Source organism: Furipterus horrens, unplaced genomic scaffold (assembly GCF_987537825.1).
Source record: "Furipterus horrens unplaced genomic scaffold, mFurHor1.1.pri manual_scaffold_12, whole genome shotgun sequence".
Lineage (NCBI taxonomy): Eukaryota > Metazoa > Chordata > Mammalia > Chiroptera > Furipteridae > Furipterus > Furipterus horrens.
In genome coordinates this window covers 72,200,571-72,228,105 of record NW_028327182.1, presented here as the reverse complement: position 1 = coordinate 72,228,105, position 27,535 = coordinate 72,200,571, and the positions used below count along the sequence as shown (strand labels likewise).

General features: G+C 50.3%; 2 protein-coding genes across 2 annotated transcripts in view; one reads left to right on the top strand and one right to left on the bottom strand.

Moving 5' to 3' along the window:
* GAS6 (growth arrest specific 6) overlaps positions 1-14,247 on the top strand; it is a 45,011-nt gene extending 30,764 nt beyond the window's left edge. Inside the window, exons 7-15 of the mRNA XM_090258726.1 lie at positions 787-909; positions 1,782-1,903; positions 3,079-3,197; positions 3,531-3,720; positions 5,206-5,370; positions 6,581-6,749; positions 11,051-11,223; positions 12,408-12,636; positions 13,694-14,247. Coding sequence (XP_090114852.1) covers positions 787-909; positions 1,782-1,903; positions 3,079-3,197; positions 3,531-3,720; positions 5,206-5,370; positions 6,581-6,749; positions 11,051-11,223; positions 12,408-12,636; positions 13,694-13,848 — 1,445 coding nt within the window. The 3' untranslated portion in view covers positions 13,849-14,247. The remainder of the gene's footprint in view (positions 1-786; positions 910-1,781; positions 1,904-3,078; positions 3,198-3,530; positions 3,721-5,205; positions 5,371-6,580; positions 6,750-11,050; positions 11,224-12,407; positions 12,637-13,693) is intronic.
* A 7,876-nt stretch (positions 14,248-22,123) lies between these two features.
* Positions 22,124-27,535, bottom strand: part of TMEM255B (transmembrane protein 255B) — a 52,135-nt gene continuing 46,723 nt past the window's right edge. Inside the window, exons 8-9 of the mRNA XM_090258291.1 lie at positions 26,124-26,267; positions 22,124-22,582 (exon numbers count right to left, since the gene is read on the bottom strand). Of these exons, the coding sequence (XP_090114417.1) occupies positions 22,415-22,582; positions 26,124-26,267 (312 nt within the window). The 3' untranslated portion in view covers positions 22,124-22,414. The remainder of the gene's footprint in view (positions 22,583-26,123; positions 26,268-27,535) is intronic.

Sequence of the window (27,535 nt, the reverse complement as noted above, 5' to 3'; positions counted from 1 at the left end):
CCCTTGTGAAGAAATGACAAGTAGTTGCAAAGCTTTGGAACCTTAGCAATACAGGGTACAGGGCTTTCTGTTGCCATCTGAGGAATCACGTTATTTGAAGTTAACAGTCACACTTTCTAGAAGTAACAATTGCACTTTCTAGAAGTTCCTTCTGTTGCTGAAGGAAATGGGTTTTTAACTGCAGAGTTTTTTATTTATTGGTTGCCAAAATGGCAGAGTGGATGGAAACAGCTGGACAGAGCCTTGAGGATGTATCATTACTGGGGTGTTTGATTTCCAATGGACAGAGCCCAGTGTGAGTAGAGAGATGAGTCCAGGTGCCCAGAGGGAAGCAAGGGGCTCCCAGGATGCTGAGTGGGCTGAAGCTTAAAAGGACCCTAGGGGTTACTTTTTCCCCTTTCCGCACTGCAATTATTTAAAATAAACAACAATTCTGTGCACACCTCTGGCCAAGCAGTGCTCTGTCCAGTGTCTGAAATTGACCTCAATCAAGACCCTAATCAGAAATTCCCTCCATCCTCAATCCGTGCTCCTGGACCTAGAGCTGCAGAGTCCAGTGGGTGGAAGGAAGAGGGCAGGCAGGAGAGGGGAGGAGGGGAAGGATGGAGGTGGGGAGGGGAGGGTCAGGACCGGGGAGCCTGGGACCAAGGATGCCTCCCGGGGCCTGCTCTCCGCCTGCCAGCCGGGGCAGCAGTAAATTTCTGGCTCACAACTGGCAGGCCCAGGCTGGCTGCATCCTTCCTGTCAGTCTGGAATATAGCTGTCGTCCTCTGGGGTTTTTTGCAGACATAGATGAATGTGCAGATGCAGATGCCTGTGGAGAGGCACGCTGCAAGAACCTGCCGGGCTCCTACTCCTGTGTGTGCGACGAGGGCTACGAATTCAGTTCCCAGGAGAAGGCCTGCCGAGGTACCCATCCCCAGCTGCCGCTGGCACTGCACATGTACATATACATGCACCACACACACGTAAACATGTACATTGTTATGTACATTTGCATACCCGTTCACGTGTTCACACCTATCACTCATGTGCGCACGTATTACACATGCATGCACACCACACAGACATGCACACATGCTTATTGATGCCACTGGTCACCTTCTCCAACATGCCACAGACACAGAGATAAGATTCCACAAGAAAATGCCCCTCTGCCTCTGTGCCCCTGTGGCAGATGCGGGCTTCTCTACAGCCTCAGTTCTACCTATTATATTTGGGGACAGGCCTATGAGATCTTGCTTCCTTAGTTAGTCCCAGCCATGTTCTTGGGAAGCACAAAGAGGTGTTCCTTCTCACCAGCTTCTTGCCTGGTGCTCTGGTGGCTGCCCAGAACTTGAGGGAGATGATAGAGTGGTTCCAGCCCCACACCCTCCTCCATCTCCCCTCCAGGGCCATTCCTCGAACCCCTCACACAGCCTGAGGACTCCTGTCTGTGGCACATACTGGCCCTGGCCAAGCATTGCACGGACCTGCTTTGTTTGCTGACCTGGTAGTGTGTGGTGGGCTTAGCTTGTCCCAACATCCTCCTTCACCTGATACAGTAACTGCTCCCCTCAGGGAAGGGCAGAGGCGGCACGGACGGCTGAGGCTGGCCAGGCCCGGGTGCTGAGTGTGGCTTTGGAGGCCAGGGAGGGAGTTCTGGGAGTGGGGGCGAGTGCCTCCTGAGTCACATAGCCTAGAATGCATTTTCACAGTGGACACCTCACATACGTGATCAGAGAGAAAGGGTGTGCAGTTGCACAGAGTGAGGTTGGGGACATTTCCCTTGTGGCCGGCAGATGTGGACGAGTGTGCAGAGGGACGCTGTGAGCAGGCCTGCGTCAACTCCCCAGGGACCTACGCCTGCCACTGCAATGGACGCGGGGGCCTCAAGCTGTCCCAGGACATGAACACCTGCGAGGTAGCTCTCCCCTGTAGCCAGGACACTCTGGCCTTGCCCTCGTTTTGGCTGGGCTGCCCAGGCAGGCTCCTTTTTTTGCCCTGTAGCAGTTGATGGGAAGGTTTCCTGGGAGAAATGCTTTTGCTGAAAGGTCTGGTGTACTTGGTGCCACATGCAGAGAGGTGGGAGGAAAGACGGGTTCCGTCCCAGGTGTTTGGTTGTATTTATGACTGACCAGGTGGTGAGGCTCCGCAGTGTGACTCGTTGGCTCAGAAATGAGCGTCTCCTTGTGCCCTCACATTTGCTCCGGTTCTCAGCCGGGTGTGCAGTCAGTGCCTCCCGACTCTGGCTGGCCCCTGACCAACCCCGTCGGGGTTCCCACTGCTGTTCTCTCTGGACAGTGGAGAAACTGCATTGTAGAGCAGCTTCCAGTAACAAGAGAAGCAAAGGAAATAAAGCACACCCGACTCACTTAACTTAGTAAAGATAAGCTTCCAGGAGCTTGAGTCTTCAAATGCTGCTTAACTGAAAATTTTTTTAAATCACAATTACCATACCATTATCCATGAAGAAATTTTTAAATGAAATGCATGCCAAAACAAGTAACATAAAACGTAGAAAAACGGTCTAACCAATCAACTAAAGTATACAAACAAGTTCTAGCGATCAAAACACTAATGTGTTAACAATTGCCCCTAGGACATCAGGAATAAAGAAAACATTATTGGATAGCAACTTTCTAGAAACAATGGTCTCCACATTTCATTTATTTTACAATGTTTGTAGCTTGTTTTTTTATTATTCTGTATACTTTTCTGTATGTTTAAAATCTTTCATAGTTTAAAAAAGGAAAAGGAAAAGGACCGTTAGCAGGGAAGGTGGGCCGCGGTATAGCGGGGAGAGGCACTGGAGGGTGTTCAGCTGTGAGTGCTGAGCCCAAGGCTCCCGGAGGGGTGGAGACGCCTTGCCTGCAAGCCCCCGCACTATGGGTGGGTTATCACAGAACCGTGGGGTTTCACCAAGAGCCCAACCCTGACATCCAAGCACTGCCTGTGTGTGTGCTGGGGGGCCATGCTGCGTGGGGTAGTGGGGAGAGACAGAGGGCTGCTCTGGCATCCTGACAGGTCCTTTGTGGCTGCAGGAAGGGCTGAACCAGGGCCTGCCCTGCCTGACGCTCCTCACTCCCGTTCTGACAGGACATTTTGCCCTGTGTGCCTTTCAACGTGGCCAAAAGCGTGAAGTCCTTGTACCTGGGCCGCATGTTCAGTGGGACACCAGTGATCAGACTGCGCTTCAAAAGGCTGCAGCCCACGAGGTGAGGAAGTGGCTCACACAATGCAGAGCAAACCGAGCAGGGCCCCAGGGAAGTGGCCGTCTGATGGCTCTGCTCCCCATGTCCTGGGCCGACACCCAGACGCATCCTCGCTATTGGCTCAGTCTCAGCACAGATACAGGCACCGTCCGGTTTCAGTGCTGGGCTCTGGGTCAGCCAGCAGGCCCCCTCCCACAGGAGCTCTGCTCTGGGTGCCTGTGGTGTGCAGTGTGGCCCTGCTTCTCTTTCCGAGGCCAGTTGGAGCTCTCCCAGGGAAGGCAGCTGGGGGCCCCCGACCTGCGTGTAACCAGTCTGCCTCTCGGTGCTGGCCCTCAGGTTGGTGGCTGAGTTTGACTTCAGGACCTTTGACCCTGAAGGCATCCTCTTCTTTGCTGGAGGCCATCAAGGCAACAACTGGATCGTCCTGGGCCTGCGGGCCGGCCGGCTGGAGCTACAGCTCCACTACCGCGGCGTTGCCCGGGTCACCAGCAGCGGGCCAGTCATCAACCACGGCATGTGGCAGACGGTAGGTGCGGCCACCACTGCCCTTCTGGGCCAGCCTGGGGTCTCCTGGGATGCAGGCCCCAGCAGCTCGCCTATCAATGTGAGGCAGGGTCAGCTGTGACACAGTGGCACCGTCCCGGGCTCTGGCTTCTCAAGTCTGCTCTGTTCCTGCTGAAATCCAGGCGTACTCACACTCGGGGGCCTCTCTATGGAGAATGACCTGGTCAGACCTGACCTGGAGGCAGCTGTCCCGCCAGATGTTGGCTTTGGAGCTTGCTGCCTTGTCCTACATCCCAACGCCTGGAGCAAAACAGCCTGTGATACAGCAGGCTCCCTCCAACAGTTCAGAGGCTCCATACTTGGAAGTGGGCTTTTAAAAGTAAACACTTGAGAGAGAAATGAGAAAAGCATTCTGTTTTCCTTTAGAAGTGAAGATAAAATGGAAAATTTCACCCAGCCTCTGTGAATAAAAACGCTGTAGTTGTTTGCTAATATTGCCATCCTATCGAGTACCATTTAGTTGCTTCTTTCCTAACCTCTTAAAGTACAAGTATCTCCAAAGCCGCAAAGCTACAGATAAAACAAGTCTGGAAGGAAGGGGCCTCAGGGGTTGAAGCAGGTGTTGCCCTCCAAGGCTGTGGGGCATGAGGGGTCCTGGGTGGGACTGGGGACAGTACCCTGAGGTGAGAAAGCTGGAGGAAGCCTGACCAGTCCATGGACATAGCTGCCATCCCACCCTGGGACGTGAACTGGTCATGGAGGATTTCTTTTTGTTCTACCATTCCTAACCAGTCCCTTGTCCCCAGTAGTACCCCATACACACATACTACATTGTTTGGACCAAACTCAGACCCATGTACCTAAATGTTTCTCCATGTTAGCCAGAGGACGTTGATAGATTTCTGGAATATTAGGAAGACACAGTATACAGAGTGATAGATTAAAATTTTTTTCTACATGGAAAATAGAAAGGAATGGAAAGTTTTAGAATGAACTCATGTGTTCATTCAGCATTCAGTGTATGCCAGGTACTGAGTTAAGTGTTGGAAGTTTAGAAATAAAATGTGTTTTTCTGCCTTCATCTGTGTACAGCTGAGGATAAGAAGCACCAGAATGGGGGAGCAGCGACATCAGGGCTGCTCAGTGGGTGACAGTGTCCGGGCTGACCCCATGGAGCAGTAGTGTCAGGCATAATTCCCACTCCCTGGCTGAGGTGTAGGGAAGGGGCTCTAAGACATGAGATGAGAAAAGTGGCTTCAAGTGGGCTCCCTTGGAGGGAGAGGAGTGGGCAGGGTAGCCGTGCTGGGAAGGAACCTGTCAGATCCCCAGCACCAGCTGCAGGAGGTGTGCGTGCACATGGCGGCAGGGGGCAGGTGTAGGGGACAGGCGGAGTCAACCAGAGGTTGGGTTTCTCTCGGTCCTAGGTGATGACGAACATGGTCCCCCTGAGGCTGGGTGGCCCTCAGAAAATATGTGTCCCCCCCCTCATAGTGCTGGCTTTCTTCAGATATCCATTGAGGAGCTGGAGCAGAATCTGGTCATCAAGGTGAACAAGGAGTCTGTTATGAAGATCGTGGTGGCTGGGGATCTGTTTCAGCGTGACAGAGGCCTGTACCACCTGAACCTTACCGTGGGAGGCATTCCCTTCAAGGAGAAAGACCTCGTCCAGCCTGTAAGTGCCGTCATTAGTCGGGGTCAGAATGTGGGATCGGTCTGAAGGTTTAGCTGTGTGCTGCCACGTGTTTTATCATTAATCAGGTTTGGTGAAGGACCTGGAAAAAGGTCAAGTTTCCCCAGGAGTTAACAAGCAGCAGGTGCAGCTTGTATCATGAATCTCACCATCTCCTTCTATGAGACATATTTGAGTTTTCACCTGAATTGATTATAAAAACATCTATCTTTGCAGTGGAGATAAAACACAATGAAATTATTCTTTAACAAAAAGAGCGATCAACATTTTTGGACAATTCCCAAGAACATTTGGGTTGTTAACCCTCACAGGGTTTCGGTAGGGGAAAAAGACCCAGTGCAGAGGTCAGTACCGGTCATTTTCAAAGTCCTGCCCTTTCTCACCCTTCTCCATGCCACACGCCTTTGCCCCATTTGTGTTTCTCCATCTCCCAGCGAGCTGATGTCTGTGGCCAGAGTCTTTGGCATTGTGATGATGGTCTCCACACCCAACATGAAAATGAGTCATGAGTATGTTGATGTTCAAACAGTGGGTGGTATTAGCACTACCTTTCCTCCAGTGGGTAGAGGAGGGATGTCCTGCACATGGCCTCCAGGATCAGACCACCGTTCCAGGGCTTCCATCCTGTAGTTACTATGTACACCCCTTACACCTCCTCACTGCACAGAGAACAGCTGTGGTGCCCTGCTTTGCTGAAAACCATATAGAAAGTGGATGTCCAGGTTTGAATCAGTATTTATGGCTCCTGGACGTACCTCCACAGGTGCTTTTTGGGTGCTGTGTAAGAATACCAGGCACAGCTACTGTGTAAGTGTTGCCTTGTCCCAGAGCCCTTCGGTAGGTGGTCAGTGCTCTTCATTTCATGAGTGGGGACACCTAATGCAGACAGAGCAGGTAGGGTTTGCTGCGTGACACGTGGTCTCCTTATACTGCATGGAAAGAGGACTCACTCTGTGTGTCACATACAGAGGTATCCTGCAGGGAGTCATTTGTCAAGTACAGTCCCCTTTTGTGATATAAATAACCTCCACAAGGAGGATTTGTCCCTTCTGCAGTAGACTTCCACGTGCCCGAGCCCAGAGGGTACCCCGTTCATCTGACGAAGCTGGCGCCAGCTACGTGAGCGCTCCTTATGGCACCTGGGAGCCTGTGTGGCTCCAGGGAAGCCACTGGGATTTCTCTGTCTTTCCAGATAAACCCCCGCCTGGATGGCTGTATGAGGAGCTGGAACCTGATGAACGGTGAAGACACCACCATCCAAGAAACAGTGAAAATGAACACGAAAATGCAGTGCTTCTCTGTGACAGAGAAAGGGTCCTTCTACCCTGGGACTGGATTTGCTTTCTTCAGCCTCAATTATGGTAAGTCTTGGCTCCTAAGTAGGGACTGCTGTGGCTGTGCTTTCAGCCAATACACACTAACCGATAGGAAAACCAAGAAACAGCTTCTTACCTAGGGCGACAATGTCAGGGATAAGCTGGGCCCACCATGGGCTGCGGGGCAGAGGCAGCAGGTGAGGACAGAGGCCCCGGGGCCTGTTTTGAGTTAGCCAGTGAGGAAGGAATGACAGGTGGATGGAAGACTGCCCCCTGCTGGTGCTGTGGTGGCTGAGATGGGGAGGCTGGGTGGGATGAGAGGCTCTAAGAGCGTGCTTTGCAGAAGGTTCTGAGACAAGACAGGCTTAGGTTTGTCCAGGTGGATGAAGAAGCTCCCAAAATGCACTTGACATTGCAATCGCCACTGACTCATGAGTAAAAAGGGGCAGTATCTAAAAATCTCAGTGTGACTGCCTCAAGGACTCCAATGCACCCAAGTTTTAAAAGAAAGTGAAGAACTGGAGAAGGGGAGAAGGCCATCTAGGATGTGCAGAAGTTGGTGGCCTAGCCCGGAACACTGCCAGGAAGGCTGACATTCTCAAAAGACTTGAAGCTCACCAAGCCAGTGTTGAAAGCAACAAAGGGGCTTTTCATTTACAAATGGGGGACAAAAGGCAGGTGAAAGGAACATGAGGCTGGTGTGTGATGCCTACACCTAGCGGGAAGGAGGCAGGAGATGGGACAGACTAGAGGGGAGGTAGGTGTGGCGGGCTGGGGTCCCTGAACGCTGTTTGCACACACTGAGTGTGTATTGGGGAATGTTGAAGAGTTGAGCCTGAGGTTAGCTGGGAATCCCTTGTCCATCAGTAGCGATTGTCTAGGAAGCTGCAGAGGGTGGGCCCAGAGGCCCTCTTGGCTTCTGTTAAAGCAGGGCCCTTAATTTCTTTAAAAAAAAACATAACACATCTGTCTCTTTCCTTTTATTATCAAATTAGTGATAATTTACAGTAAAAACAATCCTAGCATGCTGTCAAATGAGTATTTATTCATTTAAACATAAACTTTACATGAAATGAATTAACATTCCAAATTGCATTATCAGTTGCCCAATGATATTGGGTTGGCCAAAAAGTCTGTATGTTTTTTTCCATAAAATAAGACACACTTTTCATTTCCACCAATAACTTTACTGATTTAGATTTTTTGCATATGTCAGCTACCTTCCACTATTGGCTTCTAGTGGGCAGAGGCCAGGGGTAGTGCTAAACATCTTCCAATGCATAAGACAGCCCCACAGCAAAGAACTATTTGGCCAGAATGTCAGTAGTACCAAGAAACTTTGCAAACCACTTTTGACACATTCGATCAGTCACAGCATCTGCTCCATACACTGCGCAAATCTTTTTTTTTTTTTTTTTTTTGTGCTTCAATTGCATTTTTAGCTTTCTTGAAATAATAAAGCATAATATGCTGGAAATGTTGCATATACTCTTCCATCTTCAATATTAAAATGGCTACACAAAAATTCACCAATTTTGATAACTTTTTTTAATGCACGCTGATATGACAGCTGTCACAGTACAATCTAACAAAGTTGTTCCAAATGAAGTTCCAGACAACTAAGCACTACTACAGCCATTGTATGAAAAAAAACTAAATAAACTTTTTGGTCAACCCATTAGAAACCCTGTCCTGAGGATGTCGGTATGAATGATTTGGGTGGGTGGTGGATGGCTGAGAAATTCTGTTGTTTGATTCTGGACTCACAAGATTTTCCCTCATCATCTCCTTAAATTCACCTTTGTTTCTTGAGAATGCACTAGCTGGAGCCCGTAATTGTTGCTGTGCCTGGGTTCATAGACCTGAGTGGTTTTGAACTTGAGAAGGTCAGGAGAGCCACATATCCTGGCCCAGGAAAAAAACATGCTCAGAATTGTGCAAGCTCTCTGGGCGGGTTCCCAAGCCTCCTGGAGCCCGCCCATGGAACCCACGTCCAGAACCTCCTCTGTCTGACAGCTATGAGGGGTGCATCATGAGTCCCCTGGCTCCTGGCCCATACCTGAGCCCATGTAGGCTCTCTAGGAGTTCCTCGTGCTCCCTTTTCCATGGCCCACTGCTGCCCAGGATCCCAGCGTTGCTGCAATGGCCATCTCTCCTGGAGCCGTTTCTGGCTTTGCCCTGCCTCTCCTCATTCCCACCCTGCACAAGTCCCACTGCATTGTCCCCAGCCCCTCCCTGTTCCTAAACTCCTTTTATGGTTAAACAGCCACACTCAGTCTTCCCCTGCTCATCTGCCCAGGACAGGCAGTATGCTCCCTCCTTCAGACCTCACCTCCACACCCAGTGGAACTCCAAGTTCAAGGAGGGCCCATCCAGTGGGGAGGAGATGAGAGCTGCTCCTCCCTCCTTAGCAAGGCAGGCCATCCTCCCAGGACCTTGTATACCACCCCCCCTCAGATTTTCGCTTTAATTGTCAGAGCAGCACCGTGTCGTTAAGGTATTTTTGAGAAAAGAACCATTCACTCCTAATCGTACCTCCTAATATAATACATACATTATTCCTTCAGTCTTCATCTTTATACATACAAAGCTAGGAAGGACATCACTATAATGTTTAATATCAAATCATGTCATATGAAACATTTAATTCTTTTTCTCACTTAATATTATAGATATTTTTCATGGTGTAACAAAGACGTCACAGGTATAATCCCCAGTGACTGCAAACACTACCATTACTGTCCATATCACAGCCTGCTTACCATTTTTGCTGTGTGATTTTGATCAGTAAGTTCTATGACAGCAAACTCTAAATGGTATTTAGAACTCCATGCATGTGTAATAAATCTTGAACTAGACTGTTAATGTCCACTTTATAACACAGAAAAGACTCAGTGGGATATTACAGGTTCTATACTCTTTCACTCTGTAGTAGTTCAAAATTGGTGTGGACACACTAGGTCTTGAGGTCTGAGAAGCCCAAGGTGGATGGGGTACGTGGTAGATCCCATTCTGTGCCCAAGAAAGCTTCCCAAGGAGTGCTGAGACACTGGTGCCTTCAGAATGCGCTGACAAGCAGCCGTGCGCTAAACCCCACTGGAGGGGAAACTTACATGCCAGAGAACAAGCACTCTTCTCTCTTCCTTCACAAATAAAGGGAAAACTTGGCAACAGAGGAGAAATATATATATATTTCCAATTCTCTGTGCATTCAATTCAATGAACAATTACAGAGAACTGACCATACAGACTCCACTTAGAGAGGGGACCCACAGATCATTTGAGGAGCTCACAGTCCAGTGGGCAAGAGACACAAACCAGCGTCATGATTCACCCTTGATGCTAAACTAACCCTGTCCTGAGCATGGATGTGTGTGGGTATGGCTTCAATGTCATTCCTCCTGAACACTGCTCCTTCATCAGGACTTGGTCGTTCTGGTGAGACAGAAACACTTAAAAACCAAGAGGCAGAAGTCTTCTTCGGGCTTCTTCATCAGCAGGTGATTCAAACATAAGGAGGAAACATGGGGTGGTATTTGCCCTCAGAGAACACAGATGCAGCCCTTTCTACCAAAGTGTGGTTTTGAGGGTTGTTTAAAATATTGATAGATATTATATACATATTTAATTTAGATACATTATATATGATATATTACTTATATATGATTATGAATATATAAATATAAAAATCACTCCACAAGCATTACAGTAGTAAAAAAAAATTGCAACTCAGAGTAGAAAATTGTACATGGTCTGTTGGAACAATGCGAGCAGCAGTTGCTGTTTGCATTGCACTTTAAACTCTTGATTCAAAGCACTTCCAACCCGTAGAACTGCCTAAACGCCACAGGTGAGAGGCAGTGGGACTGAGGGCTGTGAGGCTCCAGCATGTGCTGTGGAAAGATCTGAGTCCTGCAAGAGAGGAAGTGAGGGGGCCCAGGAGAGCTGGACACTCACAGCCCACATGTCACACCTGTAGCTGCGGTCCCGGCAGGGCTGAGTGGCTGGTCTGATGGTCACTCAAAGGAGCATTTGGGAGATCAGGATGCTGGCATGGCCATGAAGGAAGCAGCCATCCTCGGGTGGCCGCAGTGCCTTTTGACTGTGGGTGGAGTCTGAATCAAGTGCCCAAGTTGTCCTGTCATATCCCAGCTGTGGGCTCTGGCTCAGGCAGTGATGGTTTAAATGCTCGACATTGAGTTATTGTTCGGCTTCCTCGCTGTGTCTGCAGCCAGGCCGGCATTTCTGCTGCCCAGGACAGGGCTGGGAGCTCTTGCTGGCGCGTTCCACTCACTCCCATCTTTCCCTTGTTCGTATGGCCTCTTTATGCGCCGTTTTCATTGCAGCACGGACATCCCCAGATGTTGGGACTGAAACGACCTGGGAAATAGAAGTTGTGGCTCGGATCCGCCCCGCCACCGACACAGGGGTGCTGTTCGCACTGGTGGGTGATGACCACGCTGTTGCCCTCTCTGTGGCCCTGGTCGACTACCACTCCACCAAGAAACTCAAAAAACAGGTACCACAACCTATCCTGCCCTGAGGGTGGAGGGGCTGCCCCCACATTCAGCCAGCAGCCCTTGGGGCTGTCCACCCTCAGGGCCCTTTGTGGGGTCAGGTCATCCATTCCCTGCCTCTGGGAGCTCTGTCCCACCCTCACACAGCTCTCAGCAGAGTCTAACCAGCCATGCTAGGCGTGGGGACATTGTTGACATAGATCACCCGACACAATTGTATGTCTAAGCCATTGTGGGCTGGGGAGGCCAGGAGCCTTCAAGCCAGTGGTGTGGTGGGGTGACTTTCCCACCTGCAGAGTTTGCTAGCTCAGCAGTTTACAACTATTTGAATTAGTTGTTCACATTTAAATCAAATTATTTCACTCATAAACTCAAGATTTCCAGTTTCTCTTGAAAAGTGAGATGTGCAAACATAGCCCAGACTTCCTGAAAACATTCCCTGGGTGACAGAGGCAGAGCTCTGAGTCCAGCTGCTCCCTAGACATGGCCTGCCCTGGCCACTTTACCGCAGTCTCCACCTCTCCCTACTGATCCTGACTCTAAGTCAACTATCTCTGGCCTTTGGGCTCTTTTCTTAGAGAGCAGCTGAGAAGCACCGGAAATAGGTTTTATTCTCTCACCTTTGTCCAAAGTGAGAAAATGTGGCTGACCCAAAGGGGCACGCGTTCTCCAAGTCAACCTGTCCTCAAGGCAATCAAGTTCTTCTGTGAACCAGGACTAGGCACTAACTGGTTCAGTTTACACCCAGACTCACTCACCATGCCCAAGACATGGGTCCACTTTCACACAAGCCCCCCAGCATTTGGAATAAACAGCTATGGTGGCCACCCAGGCAGGGAGTGAGGGAGGAGAGGGCAACACTGCCTGTGCTACAGTGTTTCTGTTCCGGGTCATCAGAGTGTTTCTGGCCCGTGTTGTCAGAGGTGTGCATGTTCTGCCCGGCATGAGTACTCCAGGCTGCAAGACCCGGCTGCCTGCTGGGGTGTTTTATGTTTGCCCCTGCCCTTGCTGCTCTGTGTTGGTGGCTCCTTGTGGTACCCCTTGGCCTGTGGGAGACCCCCACCCCCAAAGAGGGCTCGGGGAGAGACCAGCAGGCCTCTAGCCCAGGACAGGGCACACAAGGACATAAGTTGTGGGGCTTTGCTGCCCCTACCCCTGCGTGCTCAGGTGTACTTCTCCCCTGCAGCTGGTCATCTTGGCTGTGGAGAACGTCACCCTGGCCCTGATGGAGATCAAGGTCTGTGACAGCCAAGAGCACGTGGTGACGATCTCCATGAAGAAGGACGGAGCCTCCTTGGTGGTTGATGGCACCAAAGGCCAGAGTGAAGTGAGCCCTGCGGAGCTGAAGGAGAGGCTGGCGGTCCTCGGGAGGCACCTGCAGGGCTCTGTGCTCACCTTCGTCGGGGGGCTGCCAGGTAGGGCTCCTTGTGGGTTGCACGCTTGGAGGTGGGGGCACTGGCTGTTCTGACCACCCCCAACTTGTTTATCCCAAACTAAACCTGGCAGTTTCTGTGCTGGGATGGACTCTTGTTTTAGAGCATGAGAAAATACAGGGAGGTTTATTGTGTGGTATTGCAATCCCTTCATGTTCATAGGTACCAGCTTAGCAGTTGAGGTTAAGAACATGCTCCCTGGGAACAAGCATCAGCCTGAACCCACCCCACCCTGCCCCACATCCTCCAGGAGCACCCAGCTGAGCATGGATCACACAGTGGCTCTGGCCAAGGCTGTGGGGAGGCCCAGCTGCCTGGGGGCCAGGTTGGAATCAGGGGCCCCAGTGCCCCAGGCCAGTGGCCTTCCTCCCTGAGTCTGGTGCCCCACTGCTGCTGCAGTGAGCAAAGGAACCACTGGCCCCCCCCTCAGTCCAGGAAGGGACAACCTGCAGCTGCCCCTGCAGATGGGCAGGACTTATTTCCCATCAGATAGAAGGTGTCCTTGCCCATGCTGCCTGTCATGAGCCGAGTGATCAGGCCAAAGTGGCAAAAAGGCAGACGAGGGCCAGGTCCTTATTATGTAAGCCAGTCTCCATGTGCTCCCGTGGCCCGGCACAGGTTTTCACTTGCTTCAGATAGCAGGATTTCTGCCTTGGCTACCAGACGCAAACTCCATTTAGTCTTCATAAACAAAGCTTTGGAGAGGGTGAGAGAAGGCTGGGAAGCCCTGCAGCCTGAATGATTCATTTGGGCCAAGAAGATAATATTTATTTAACTGGTTTGCCTATCTGTGTGTACTGCCTTGAGGGGTAAAGGGGGGGGTTTCTTGCTAAAGCCTGACTGGCAGATGTTTAGTGCTTGCCTGCAGGCATGGAGCCAAGCCGGGATGGCGTGTTCCAGAAGCAGCGGAAATAGTGCCCTTCAGGAGGAAGGCCAGGGGCTGAGGGAGTCACAGTGCCACTGGGCACTGTGACCGGGGACGCCCGGGTGGGGAGCCTAGCCTCCTAAGACGGTGTTTGTTCTTTTCCCCCTGGCCCAGATGTGCCAGTGACCTCCGTGCCAGTCACAGCTTTCTACCGTGGCTGCATGACACTGGAGGTCAACCAGAAGGCGCTGGACCTGGACGAGGCTTCCTACAAACACAGCGACATCACGTCACACTCCTGTCCCCCGGTCAAGCCGGCCACCCCCTAGACTGACCTCTGCTGCACAACAACAGGCCACACAGCACTCCTCACACTTTCTTTTCAAAACAAACAAGAAGGGAAGGTGTCAGTCACCCTGCCCGCCTGCGTGAGCAGTTCCCAAGACACTGAGTCCTCGCAAGCTGAGTTCCTTTTGAGACCTTTCTTTACCTTGTAATATATGTGTAAATAGTTGAAAAGACTAATGTTAACAACAGAAACACACCCCCGAGCCCCAAAGCATCCTGCGTGAAGCTGAGCTCCCAGGAGCCAACCTGAGGGTGGAGGCGGGAGGTCCGCACCCACCAGAGGGGACCCAGGAACATAATTCTCTGTTATTTTTATTACCAAATGCTTCTTTCTGACCTAAAAATATGGAAAAATAAAATATTTACAGAAACCTTTTTAATTCTGTGTGGGTAGTCTCTGCTCTTTGCATCTTTAGTGCTCAACTGCTCAGGGTAAAAAAAGAGAAGGAAGAACGCATGCCTTGGGTCCAATGCTGAAGGAGGCCTTTGCGCACGAATGTCATTCCAGCCCACTCCTCGGCATCTCCCCAGTGCCCACCTGCGTTACCAGTCCCCGTGCAGCTGCCACTCTGTACAAGAGGGGAGCCCACTTTACTTAGGAAGAGGCAGGCTGGCCCCGAGCGCCCCTCCCAAGTGGGGCAACGAGGGGGAAATGACACAGCACAGAGCCGGCACTGCCTGCTCGCCCTGAACACACCCATCTCCTCGGCCACATTTTCTCTGCGAGGCTGTGAACAGAACTGAAATGACACTGGGTCTGGCGTCAGGTGCTCTGGACTCAGGAGACCAGTCCCACTTCCAGCTTCCTGTGGCCTGGGCTCCTGGTCTGCAGGTGAGGGGTGGTGTGGACAGTCCTCACTCTGACCCCATGAGAGGGAGGGGCAATGACAACACCCTCTGTATGAAAACTCGTCTGGGGCTCCAGAAGCCACCAGACAGTGGAGGTCACAGAGGCCTATAGCCCTGATGGGGAGACCAAGACCTGCGGTTGGAAGTTTCAGTGGGACACGTCCATTCTGTGCCTGATGTGACTGTCGGGGAGGGGGCATGTGCCCTGCAGCCGGTGGTGCTGTCCCGGCTGGTGTTCAAGCAGAGGGTCCCAGAGAAGTTGTCGCTTCCCGTCTGGTGGGACTTGTTCTTGACAACTAAATGGTTTCTTTAAGATGGAGATTCTTTTTTCTTTGTCTTGTTTTGTTTTGTTTTTAAACACCAAACCCAGGGTGTACGGCCTGAGGCAGTTCAGCAGGTTTGGGTTGTGTTTACTTTCATTCGCTCCTCTTAAAGGCAGCGAGGTATCAGTAGCTGCGTCATTTCATCATTATGGGAGGAATCCCTAAAAGCCACATTCGCCAAGCGCAGAACCAGGTAGTTGAGGTTTCATTGCCTGCATCCTCCTGGCTGCTGAACATGTTTATAAGTCACAACTTGACTCAGAGATAAGCAGGTCCAGAAGGGAGGCTAGAAGCCTGAAGAATCCACTGCAGCCAAATAATGTGCATGTGAAAAGCAAAGTGGGTGCGGCACCCCTGAAGGAGGAGAAAGGCCCCTCTAGATTTCTGAAACAGGGGAATGGCCTCAAAGACTGCCTCTGAGGCCCCTGCCTGGCTGGATTGGCAAGGTGGAATGACCCCAAATGCGCCCATGTGGGAGGAAGTAATCCTCATTTTTTACCACATGGCTGGCACGCCCTTGCAGGGGCAGGGGTCCCTGGGACACACGGAAGAACTGGCAATCACAGACTACCTTCAAGAGGGACCTTCTGGGCCAAGCTCACCTCAAAGATGACCAGAATGAGGCTTGGAAGGTACAAAGGGTGTCCTTGGGTTGCCTGCTGGCTCGAACCCACTCTTCTGCTCCCCTGCCTGTCCCAGAGCCCCATGTGCATGTCCAGGCACCACATCCACCTAGCCCACCATCAGGTGATGGTGCAGCTCACTCAGGCTGCGTGGGCTGCATCCTTTCTGTTGTTGTTCTTCCTAAACTTCAAGCAGCATCTGGGTAGAAGTTATGTTGACTCAGGACTTCAGAAAACTAGTCTAAGAAGATCTTCAGGTCATTTTCCACATTGGTGCATGAGAAATAAGAGATGCAGGAAAAGCTTAGGTGCCACGGAGAGCATGTCAGGCAGTCCCTGAGCCGCTTCAACCAACTGTGTCCTCATCAAATGTCTCACCGACCAAGGTCCTGTGTGGAAGGATGGTCCTCACTCAGCCTCTTCTCACAGCTCCGTGGGTTTCCCCACTCTCAGTCTGTGACCAAGGTGAATGGATGTGCCAGCTCACACTATAAGTGGGCCCCAAACCCAGGCCCCTGGTGCTGGCTCTGGGACAGGCCAGTGGCCTGCCTGGGCTGAGCTGGTCAGGCCAGAGCTTGGAGCTCTAGGACATAGCCTTGGACTGTCCATGAGAGCCCAGTTCCTGGGGACTCTGATGTTGACCAGGAGTCAACATCTGCTCAGTAAGCAGGGGGTCTCACCCCAACCCTGGTGGCCCCCCAGAGCCAGCTGAGCACAGCTCTGAGAAGCATAGCTCCACCCCTGCTGCCCAGAGCCACTCTGATCTGTTTATCAACACTGTCCCTGCAGCATTCCCCATGGTGCTCTCGGATTTTCGTTCACTGTGGAGGCGGCTCTGGAATGTTCCTGTGGAATGCTCCCCTGGCTGGCTAGGAATCTCCTCCCACCAGCCCCAATTCCCTCAAGAAGACCAGAATGGCCAAGACCAGGAAGGACACACGCTGAGCTCTGGGACTGGGTACTCTGGAACCCCCACAGAGACGCACTACAGAGGCCAGCATCTTAGAGGCTTTCTGACTACCTTGGGGTCATCTGTTCAGGGAGAGCTATGCACACATCTGTTTCCTGGTTTGGTTTTCTTAGACTTCCACTGGGTGCCAGAGGTTATTCTAACTACTGCCAAGGAAAAGCTTATAGCAAGTACAGAGCCAAATGCTGCAATACGTTCCCCAGCTGTGCCAGCCAGGTTGGCATCCTTGCCACTATCCAGTCTAGGCAGGGCCAGGTTGCAGAGAAGGCTGTGACAGAGAACTCCGTGTCTTCTGAGTGTGGGCTATGGAGGGGGAACTGGGAGGATTCTGAGTGTCCACCATGGGGGCAGAGCTGGGAGCACTCTGAGTGTGCACTGTGGAGGAAAGGTAGATGATTTAATTGAGTATGTGGAGACAGAGTGAGGAATGGATTATTCTATTGACAAATTTATTGTCTGAGTTGACTTCAGAGTTTGTTTGTTTTTTAGGAGAAGAATTATAATAATTTTGCTTGTTTTTGTTCTCTGTGTTTGTTTATAGGATACTATTGATTGAGAATACTTTTTTTGTGTGGAGGGCTATTCCATGCATGGTCATTTAGTAGCATCCCTGCCAACTAGATGTCAATAGTCCATCCCCTGCTCAACACACACATGCACTTCGACAATCAAAAGTGTCTTTAGACATTGTGAGATGTCCCTTCAGTACAAAATCCCTGTTGAAAACCACTGCATTAAAGAAAAGGAAAGTTGACCACTACCTCAATGTAACACAGAAAGTTAACCCCAGGTAGAGTATATATTTAAGTCTAGAAGTAATCTGTAAAGCATTTAGAAGATAATGTATAACGATAGCCTGTGGGCCCAATGTGATCCTCTCTTGTTTTTGTTATTTAAGTGTTATTGGCACACAGTTGCATCAGTTAATTTACTACTATCTACAGCTTCTTATGTACTGAAATGGCAGAGTTGAGTAGTTGCTACATACCTACTGACCCTCAAAACCTAAAATACCACCTGACACTTTAGAGAAAAACTTTACTGACTCCTATGATAGAAGAATATTCTTATGACCTAGGGTAGAAAAATATTTCTTAAATAAAACACGGAATGCTCTAATGGTAAAGGGAAATATTTTAAAATGGGCTATGGTAAAATAAAGAACTTCAAGAAGAACAAAGTTAAAGGACTGATGCTACCTGACTTCGAGACTTATTATTAAGCTACAGTAATCAATATAGCCTGGTATTGCCAAAAGAATAGACAAATAGATCAATGGAACAGAATAAAAAGTCTAGAAATAGACACACATATATACAGTCAACTGATCTTTAACGAATGTGCAAAGGCAGTACAACAGAGCAAAAAAGTCTTTTCAACAAATGGTATTGGAACAACTGGACGTCCATATACATGCAAAAAAAAAAAGAACCTAGATACAGATCTTACACTCTTCACAAAAATTAACTCAAAATGGATCACAGACCTAAATGTGAAAAAACTCCTAGAAGATAACAAAGAAGAGAATCCAGATGACCTTGGATATGGCAGTGACTTTTTAGATATGTCACAGGCATGATCCATGAAAGAAAGAGATGAATGAGCTGGACTTCATTAAAGATACAACTTCTGCTTTGCAAAAAGCACTGTCAAGAGAATGAAAGGACAAGCCACAGAGTGGGACAAAATATTTGCGAAGGACAAATATGATAAAGAACCGTTCTCCAAAATATACAAAGGCCTCTTAAAACTCAACAATAAGAAAACAACAACCCAGTTAAAAATGGGCCAAAGACCTTAACAGACACGTCACCAAAGAAAATACACAGAAGACAAATAAGCATGAAAAGATGCTCCACCTTCTATGTCATCAGGAAAATGCAAATGAAAACAACAAGCTGCTACTAAACACCTCCCAGAATAACCAAAATCCAGAACACTGACAACACCAAATGCTGGCAAGGATGTCAGGCAACAGGAACTCTCTTTCACTGCTGGCGGAAATGCAAACTGAAAGACAGTTGGTATTTCTTTTAAAACTAAATATACTCACACCATATGACCCAGCAATTGCACTCCTTGATATTTACCCAAAGGAGCTGAAAAATTATGTCCACACAAAAACCTGCACATGGATGCTTATAGCAGCTTTATTCTTAAGTGCCCAGACTTGGAAGCAACCAAGATGCCTTTCAGTAGATGAGTGGATAAATGGCGGTACATCCAGATAGTGCAATATTAGTACTTTTTAGAAGTGAGCTATAAAACTGTGAAAAGACACGGAGGAATCTTAAATGCACATTATTAAGTGAGAGAAGCCAATCTCAAAAGGCTCCGTACTCTATGATTTCAACTATATGATGTTCTGGAAAAGACAAACCTATGGAGACAGTAAAAAGATCAGCAGTTGTCAGGGGTTAGGGGAGAGAGAATGATGAGTAGGTGAAACACAAGTGAAAATACTCTGCATGATACAGTAAGGCTGGTTACATGTCATTATGCATTTGTCCAAACCCACAGACTGTACAACACTAAGAATGAACCCTAATGTAAACTGTAAACTTCAGGTGATAATGACATGTCAATATTGGTTCATCGATTTGAAAGTTTTTGAAAATAAGAAAGGAAAATACACACATATGTAACTGTTATCACTTAAGAAGCCACAAATGAAATGAGGGCCACACCCTCCCGGACATTTTCCTCCAGCTTGGCCAAGCATTTCCCCTAAAATTCAGAGGACACCTCTGCTCCTGCCACCCTTGTGTTCATTCTCGCCCCCAGAGGTGACGGAATCAGGCTGCAGAAGTTTGGGACAGGGCAGAGCAGTGCTGGGTGGCTACAGGCTGCTCCAGCCCCAGCTAGAGGTCATTGTTATGGTGACAATGATGGTAATCAGCTTGTTAACTGAGCGTGTGCTACACCTGGCACTACTCTGAGTGCTTCACATGCATTCCTGTTACACCCTTTTTTTCATTGCGATACCATTCACATACCGTAACATTTACCCTTTAGGAGCACACAGTTTGGTGGGTTTTAGTTCAGCCACTAAAGGTTGTGCAACCATCACCACTACCTAGTTCCAGAACATTTCTGTCACACTACGAAGCAACTCTGCACCCATTAGCAGCCTTCTTGACACCTCCCACCCCACCAGACTCCAGCCCAGGTACTCTGAGCACCTACTGCCATCTGCAGTCAGGGATGAGACAGGGTAAACTCAGCAGAAGACCCACCCCAGGGTGGTGCCCATCAGAGCTGCAGGTCCAGGTCCTGTGGAGCATCAAGACTCACAGGCAGGGCCAGGTCAGGGTCCACTGCAGGGAGGCAAAGGCTTTGGCAGAGATGGTTCCCGCTCCTACACTGGGGAATGGCACCCGGGGCACACTGCAGGCTGGGTGTGGCCAGTGTCATGTGCCAGGGGTGGAGAAGCTATCCTTGTGGACTGGGGGACCAGGTGTGGGTACACGCAGTGTGCAGGGGGTGGGGGAAGTGCCCTGGGAACTGGGGAACAGGTATGGGCACATGCATCATGTAGGGGGTGGGGGAGGTGCCCTGGGGGCCACCCCCAGACTGGAAGTTGAATTGTTCACATTCTTTGTGGCTGGGGCAAGGGATAAAGACATTTTTGTGGGCAAGAGCGAAATTGTTGGCTTTGGAGCTTAATATTTTTTTATCAGTCTTGGCTCTAGGCTAGACTAAAAGACTGCAGGACAGACAGAAATGGGTCTGGGCGACGCTGGTGCGAATAGTCTGGGGAAACACTGACGCCACTGCATGTCTCTGACCCTGGGTCATATGTGGAGGATGAAGGTTGTCCCTGTGTTTTCTGGCACCTGGTTGTCCTCCGGGGTTGGTGGCCCGGGTCCAGTTGGCACAGGCTTGCTGCCAGATCTGCAACTCAGCTTCTCCGCTGTTAGCACCCAGGACAGCATGGAACCTGATGCAGCTTGAGCCCCAGCCCCCGGTGGGTGCCCTCCACCCCCTGCAGGCCCAGCGGGTGCTCTTTACATGCTCAGGATTCACACAGCCAACATTTCTCCCCTGTCCAGTGCTCATGGAATAGGAAGCCCTCCAAATGGGTTCAGCCTCTTGGATGGCAAAGACCTCCTGACTCAGTTCAAGAGCTTGGTTCTTAAACTCCAGGCAGAGAAGTGTTTCTCTTTGAGGTACTTGCTGTGTGACCCCAGATGCGTCAGCCACAGGGGCAGTGCGCGGTTCTGCCAGCTTATTATTATTACTAACGTTCAGTCAGGTGTATCAGACCCCTGATCAGATGGCCTGCTCCTGAGCTCCTACACTGCATTAGTCTGACTTCGTGTGGCCACATTCCCTACTCTCCACAGTCTCAACTAATGAAAGAAATTTTCCTCTTAACAAAAAGTGCTTCTTTCCTGTTTAGAAACCCAGAGGGTGGGCAGCTCTGTCTTTGCAAACAGGAGGTGAGGGACCCCATCCCCGTCCTGCGGAGGCCAGGGCTATGCTGGGTCACTATCAGTGAGTCTGAGTTTAACAAACAGTGCTCATGCTAACTAAAGATGGCTCACCAGACCAGTGACTGGGCCCTTCGCTTCCTGGTCTGTAATCAGTAGCCTTTCCAAGGTCAATTAGCCAAACTCTGGGGCCTGGCTCGCCTGGTGTTTGCTGTATTCCATGTGTGTCATTTCCTTATTTGAACGTGTGTGTTTACCTTCTTTAGAGGGAGCTTTCCATATGCTCAGAAAATTAAACTTGAGATTTTCTATACCGGACTGAGAATATTTTGTCTCTTAGACAGAATTGCATTCTCAGCCAGCAGTGGGAAGCAGGAGACCATGTCTTCTTAAAATACAGCCCCCTCCTTCTTCCTCTTCTTTCTTCCCCTCATCTCTTTTCCCCAGGGATCCAGGACTGTCACTGAGGGACTCTGGCCTGTCACCCCACCAGGATTTGATCACTTCCAAGACTGTGCCCGCCTACTGCCTCAGGGGTGTCTGGCAGCAGGTGGGTACACACTGGACCCTTGGTCCATAGCTGCTGGTCTGTAACAGGCAGCACTGCACTCCAGGCTCTGGCTGAAGGGCCTCAGAAGCACCCGCTCTCATGGGGTCACCATACAGGGTGTCCTGCAGAACGGACCAGGTAGCCTCCAGCACACTCCACGGATGACAGCTGGAAGCCCAGAAGCCTTAAATAGGAAACACGCAGCCTCAGGTAGCAAAACCTTCTCCGGGTGTGATGGCTGATTGGTAAACGACAACACACACACACACCAGGGTCAACGCGCAGGCCTTAGAAACAACACTTTATATTTGAGCCAGAGCGTCTTTTTGTTCAAGCAAATAAATGTGAGAACACAGCACTGGAGTGTTTGTATATATAAACATTCAAGATATTTCCTTTAAAAATGATCCTCAAAATGGATAGCCCAGGTCATAGTCCCTTTACAAAATAATAATAATAATAATAATAATAACTAATTAGGAGGAAATGAAAATTTGTAGGGAAATAAAACTTGGTTTTATATAACTGGTGACAGATAGAAATTTTAGCTCTATTTGGTGTCTGGTTTACATGCTGGGCAAGGCGACCAAGCAGAGGTGCCGCCGGGGTCTGGGCCGCCTGGGGCTCCGTCCAGGTTTCTCCCTGCCTGGATGTGCCCAGGGAAGGAGGGAGGGCAGACACAGACTTCAGAAACCTCCTGATGTCACTAGGAGGTTGGCCACAGAAGCAGGCTTTGCAGAGGCTGCTTTGTTTTTAACAAATCAGAAAAGAAATTATTTTTTAATCGACCCCGCCTGTGTCATGGTGCATAGGGGGGAGGTTTCTCCCCGGGGAGGAAAGGGGCTGGAGCATAGAGAGGCGGGGCGTTGGGCGGGAGCCCGAAGCTGGAGCTGGACTGGGATGGAGGCTGCGTGTCCTCGGACAGAGAGAGGTCAGTGGAGGGCGAGGCTGGGAAGCTGCTGGATGGCTGCAATTGAACAGAAAAGGCTTCCTCAGTCAGTGGAGAGGGCCGGCCACACATGCAGTCCACACGGAGTACCCCTCAAAGAGCCCACCTGGCTCGGGCTCCCCCGCCCCAGACCCAGGGTCACCCACCTAACCAAGACCTTCTAGTGGGAACACTCCCTGATCAGAGTGTGTTCTCAGGGAGGCCAGAGGGAGGGCCCGATCCTGCCCTGCTGGGGCCTCCTTTGCACAAACTTGGCCCCTGAGCTGCCTGTGGAAACACCCATCTGTGGAATTCCTCAGGCCTCCCAGCCCTCCTGCCTGCCGTGTGTGAGTCTTGACCTTCAAGGGAGTGGCATTTTACCAGACTGACACCGGATACACAGCAGCGCAGGCATGTCCAAGAAGAAGGCTGCTCAGCTCATCAGGGGACTGCTGGGTTCACCCAACACTTCGTACTTTAAGGAAAAAACCAAGAGCTCAGCATCTTCCACCCCATGTGATGGCTCATTTTACGTGTCAACTTGGCCAGGCCTCGGTGCCCAGATGTTTGGTCAAACACCAGTCTGGATGTTGCTGTGAAAGCATTTTGTAGATGTGATTAAGGTTGAAATCACAGACTTTGAGTAAAGCAGATCACCCTCCGCGATGTCAGGGAGCATCGTCCAATCAGTTGAAGGCCTTAAGAGAATAAGACTGAGGTTTCTGGGGAAGAGGGTATTTTCCCAGGAGACTGACCTTGGACTCAAAACTGCAAGATCCATTCTTCCCTGGGTCTCCTGCCCTGTAGGTTTTAGACACCTTTGCTCTGTCCCTATCTCTCCATTTCTCTATGTACCAGTCTAATCTATATCTATGTCTGGTTCTGTGTATGTGCATCCACCCTGTTGGTTCTGTTTCTCTCAAGAACCCTGGCATAAACTCAAGTAAAAGTGATTCTGAGAAGACAAATGTTTTTCCAGGTTTTTTCCACTGTGCCAACAAATCTCTTAAATTTTTTTTTCTTTTTTTAAGTTCTAAGAGTTGAAAACGCCTACTTAAAACCAATATTGAAATAAATAAAGCAAACAATCCCTTCTGTGAAATAACAGGGTGAGTGTTGAAGGGCTCTGGTTGCCTGGCAGTGCCATGTGACCTTTGCTCTCTGCCCCCTAGGCGCCTCAAGCCCCCGAGAGGCCAGCCTGCTGCCTCGCCTCTTCCTGGAGACTTGCCCACTGAGGAGGACCAGGAACCCCAGAACCTCAGGATTCTGAAAAAAAGGATTTCATCCCAAGCTGTACCTGAAGCCAAGAATGTCACCTTCCTCAAGGTCAACAGCCTGGGCTTTCAGGATCCAACAGACCAGGGCCCAGGGCCCCAGCTCAGCTTTATTTGTTTCTCTCAAACTCACACTGCTGACCACAGGGACACAGCCAGCCTCGCAGGTGTGCTGGAAGCTCCCAGACTCTACCCCGCAAGTATCCACTCAGTCCTTCATTAGAAATGTGCACCTGAGCGAGCCCCAGCATGAGCCGCCCCACTCCACAGAGCAAACCACCAAGAACCAGGGAGTAACCAGAAGGAGCCATGAAGTAAATCTCCCCAAATCACAGAGTAAACTGCCAAGAACCACGGAGTAAACCACCACAAACCACAGAATAAACGCTCATGAACCATGGAGTAAAACACCAGAAACAATAAACTACCGTGACAGACAGGGCTGTCCCAGGGACACACTCTGCCTATGCAGGAACCCCCACCAGGGGAGTAGACAAGAAATCCCTTAATTGCAGGGCGTGAGCGAAATCTCTGCTAGTGTCCTTGTTCGCCCAAAACTCATTGACGCCAACCCCTTCCCCGATTTTCCTGACCAGGCGATGACTAGAAGCCAAGGAGGTGGGTTTTCTCCAAAAACTTCTCTTTTGGCCAACCGCTCAAAACAGTCCCCCCGACAGCTGCCTCACTTCCTGCTACTATGTGACTTTGCTACTTTGCTGCTAATAACGTCAACAGGTCATTTAAAGTATTCCCCTTCCTTCCCTGTCGGTCAGCAGAAACGGAAGCATCAATTCTGTTGTTTTTTTCCTAAGGAAACACAGGATCCTCATTGATTTGTCCTCTCTTCAAAATTTGATTATTGATCTAGATGTAATTATACCCATACATGTGCTAGTGATAATGGCTGATTAGGCCATTGGGAGGGGAGCCCAGGCCTCCCCTGGGAGGGTAAAGAGGGGGCATCTGCTGTTTGTGAAGAGCCAGAGGCCCCCGAAGGACGAAAAATGACACTGGAATAAAGTAGGCCTAGTCACCAGCACCATGTTTTGGGGATGGAAGACCATCCTCCCACATCCTGCACTCCTACAAGGAGCGCGTCTCCTGAGGGCACACGTCATACCTGCCGGGCAGTACCCCGAAGTCAGGCTGAAGACTGACCAAGAGCCCCGCTGCTGCCTGCCTACAAGGGCCATTTCACTGGTGCTGGTCCCCTCAACCAACATATGAAGATGTATATATGACTTCATAACCAACGATCGGGGTCTGAGTCCCCCTCCCCCTGCTTACCCACAGCTGCCCCTCCTGCCCAAGCACAGAAACGCAATTCCTCATGCATTTGAATATTGTAAACTTCCTAGAACTTGGTGGTTGTTGGTCTTCTAATAATATAGGCAAAAGAATGTGGCTAAGTCCATCTGGTTGCCCCAACCCCAAATGGAAGCCTAAATAAGTTGTGGCTCTCAACTGTGCCCCCTTGAGGACACCAGGCAACAGCTGGATACATTTTTGGTTGTCTCAACAGGGGGTGCACTGGAGGCTAGGGATGCTGCTCAGCCTCCTAGCACTCACAGGGCAGCTCCACCCCTCAGAGCTATCTGGCCCCAACGTCAACAGGGCCATGGTGAAGGGCCCCTGGTCTGGAGTTCATAAGGTGACAGATTATCAGGGGCTGTTCCAACCAGATACTTCCTAGAATATAAAGAAGGAAAGGTCGAAACCACAAATGGGAATGGAAGGATAAAGCAAATGCCACTCTACAAATAGGGTTTAGCTCCCACCAAGTGTTCCTCTTCCCACAATAAGCCCAAGGCCAACAGCATTATTTTAGGGTGAATCAATGAAATTGCCACTTTTGTGGACACAGTGTGGTTGGATATTAGCAAATTCATATGGCTCCATCCAGGTACCTGGTGTTATGTCCCCAGTTGCTCTGGCCGGGAAATTGCAGTCAACTTTTGTGGGACCAGGTCATGGATTAGAGAAGGTTAGAGTCCTGAAGGACACCAGCGAGTGAGTCATGAGGGCCACGTGGAGCAAAGGATATCCAAAATGCCAAACGGGGCTGTGGAATGTCTGCGTGAGGGGGCTATGGGTTGATTTACCCACCATATCACCCTTCAGATTGTCCCCAACCCCCTTTCCAGTTCATGCATGCTCTACCACCACATTACCTACACCAGGACAGGGAGCCCTAGGTCTTCCCTCAACCAAAGCCCCATCTGAGTCCCGTCTGACCAGCACTGTTCTGCGTGAGTGCTGCCTGTGCTATGAGCACACTGGCTTCAGGCAGGTGATGCTCGGCCTACCTGGAGAGGCAGAGGGTAGGATGAGCAGGTGGGGAGGGTCGCAGGTGCTGGGCAGAAGCCCGAGTAGGCCAGGATCTGCTGGGCAGGGTTGTAGAGCATCTGAGGTGGAGCAGATGGTCTGTAGGCCAGCTGGGACAGAGGGACCTGCCACAGAGAATGGAGATGCATCAGACCCTCCCAGAGCCTCAGCACCTTTAGCCTCAAGCAGTCCCTCCAGGGAGTCCTGTCCTCAAGTCATTCCAGAAGGTGAGGTCCTATCAAATCAGCTACAGGGAAATGCCACAAGTTCTCAGATCAATAGCTCTCAAATTAGAACTAAACACCAAAAAGACAGGGCTTATTTTTGCTTTTTTATTTTTAAATCTATTTGTCCCAGGGACCCACAAAAATGCCAGTTAGACCCAGGCTCTTTGGTGCTTTTTTGAAAAAGCAAGAAAACCACCAATCCCTCCTCTCCAGGTGCATGTAGTGTTACAGGCACCTCTCAGTACAACTTCGGCCACCGTGCGTGGACTGACTTCACAAACACTCTCAGACATAGTCGTGCCGGGCTTGCTTCCCACATATGCCACCCCGGGTGACCGCAGCCCAGGGAGTGCTGGAGAAGTGCCAATGTTCCCAAGGTGTTCCAAATTCCTCAGAGCCCGTGCTGTGTTAGCTTGTGGGAGGCTGTAATTCTCAGAAGGAGAACAGGACATGGGCCCTGATTCTCAGCTGCCCGCCTGCCCGTCAGAGAAGACGGGCCATAGGATAGACCCCTCCCCAGAAGGAGGCCAGTCACTCACATGGGGTGCTCAGAGGTTCACAGACCCTGTGTGTGTCCCTCCCTAAGAGGACAAAACCTGGATCGCAGCTGGCACATATGGGGCAGGCACTGCCACATCAGAGAAGAGACAGAACAGCAGAGGTGGATTACCTGAAAACTCACCACCATCTGCTGAAGGTCCTGAGGAGTTGGGGTTGGGAGGGAAGGGAAGGCAGTAACTTGGAACCAGGCCCCAGAACTTCAGGGCGATGTGCTAACCAGACAGGAAGGAGGTGGGCCAAGAGGAGATAGCCGTGGGATATGAAAACGCACCCAGAGCTGCTTGTTCCCAGCTCCCCACCCAGGAGCTGAAGGGGTACCTTGGGGTCAGTGTGGGGGCAGTCATTTGCTAATTCACCTCTCACCTCCTGCCCTACCCCACCCAGGGCCGCTTTCTGCACATCTGTGCTCAAACATCCCCTCCACCAGCCCCCAGGAATGGAGGCATTCCCCTAGAAGGAGGATGGATTACACAATAACATTTATTCTGTTCCTGCTGGGCCCAGCACCATGAGCTCTTCCAGCAGGAGCTCAGCATAAGTGTACTGCACTCCACTGCATCCAGCTGAGGTAAAGAAAGTTAGGTAACTCTGAGGAGTGAATGGGG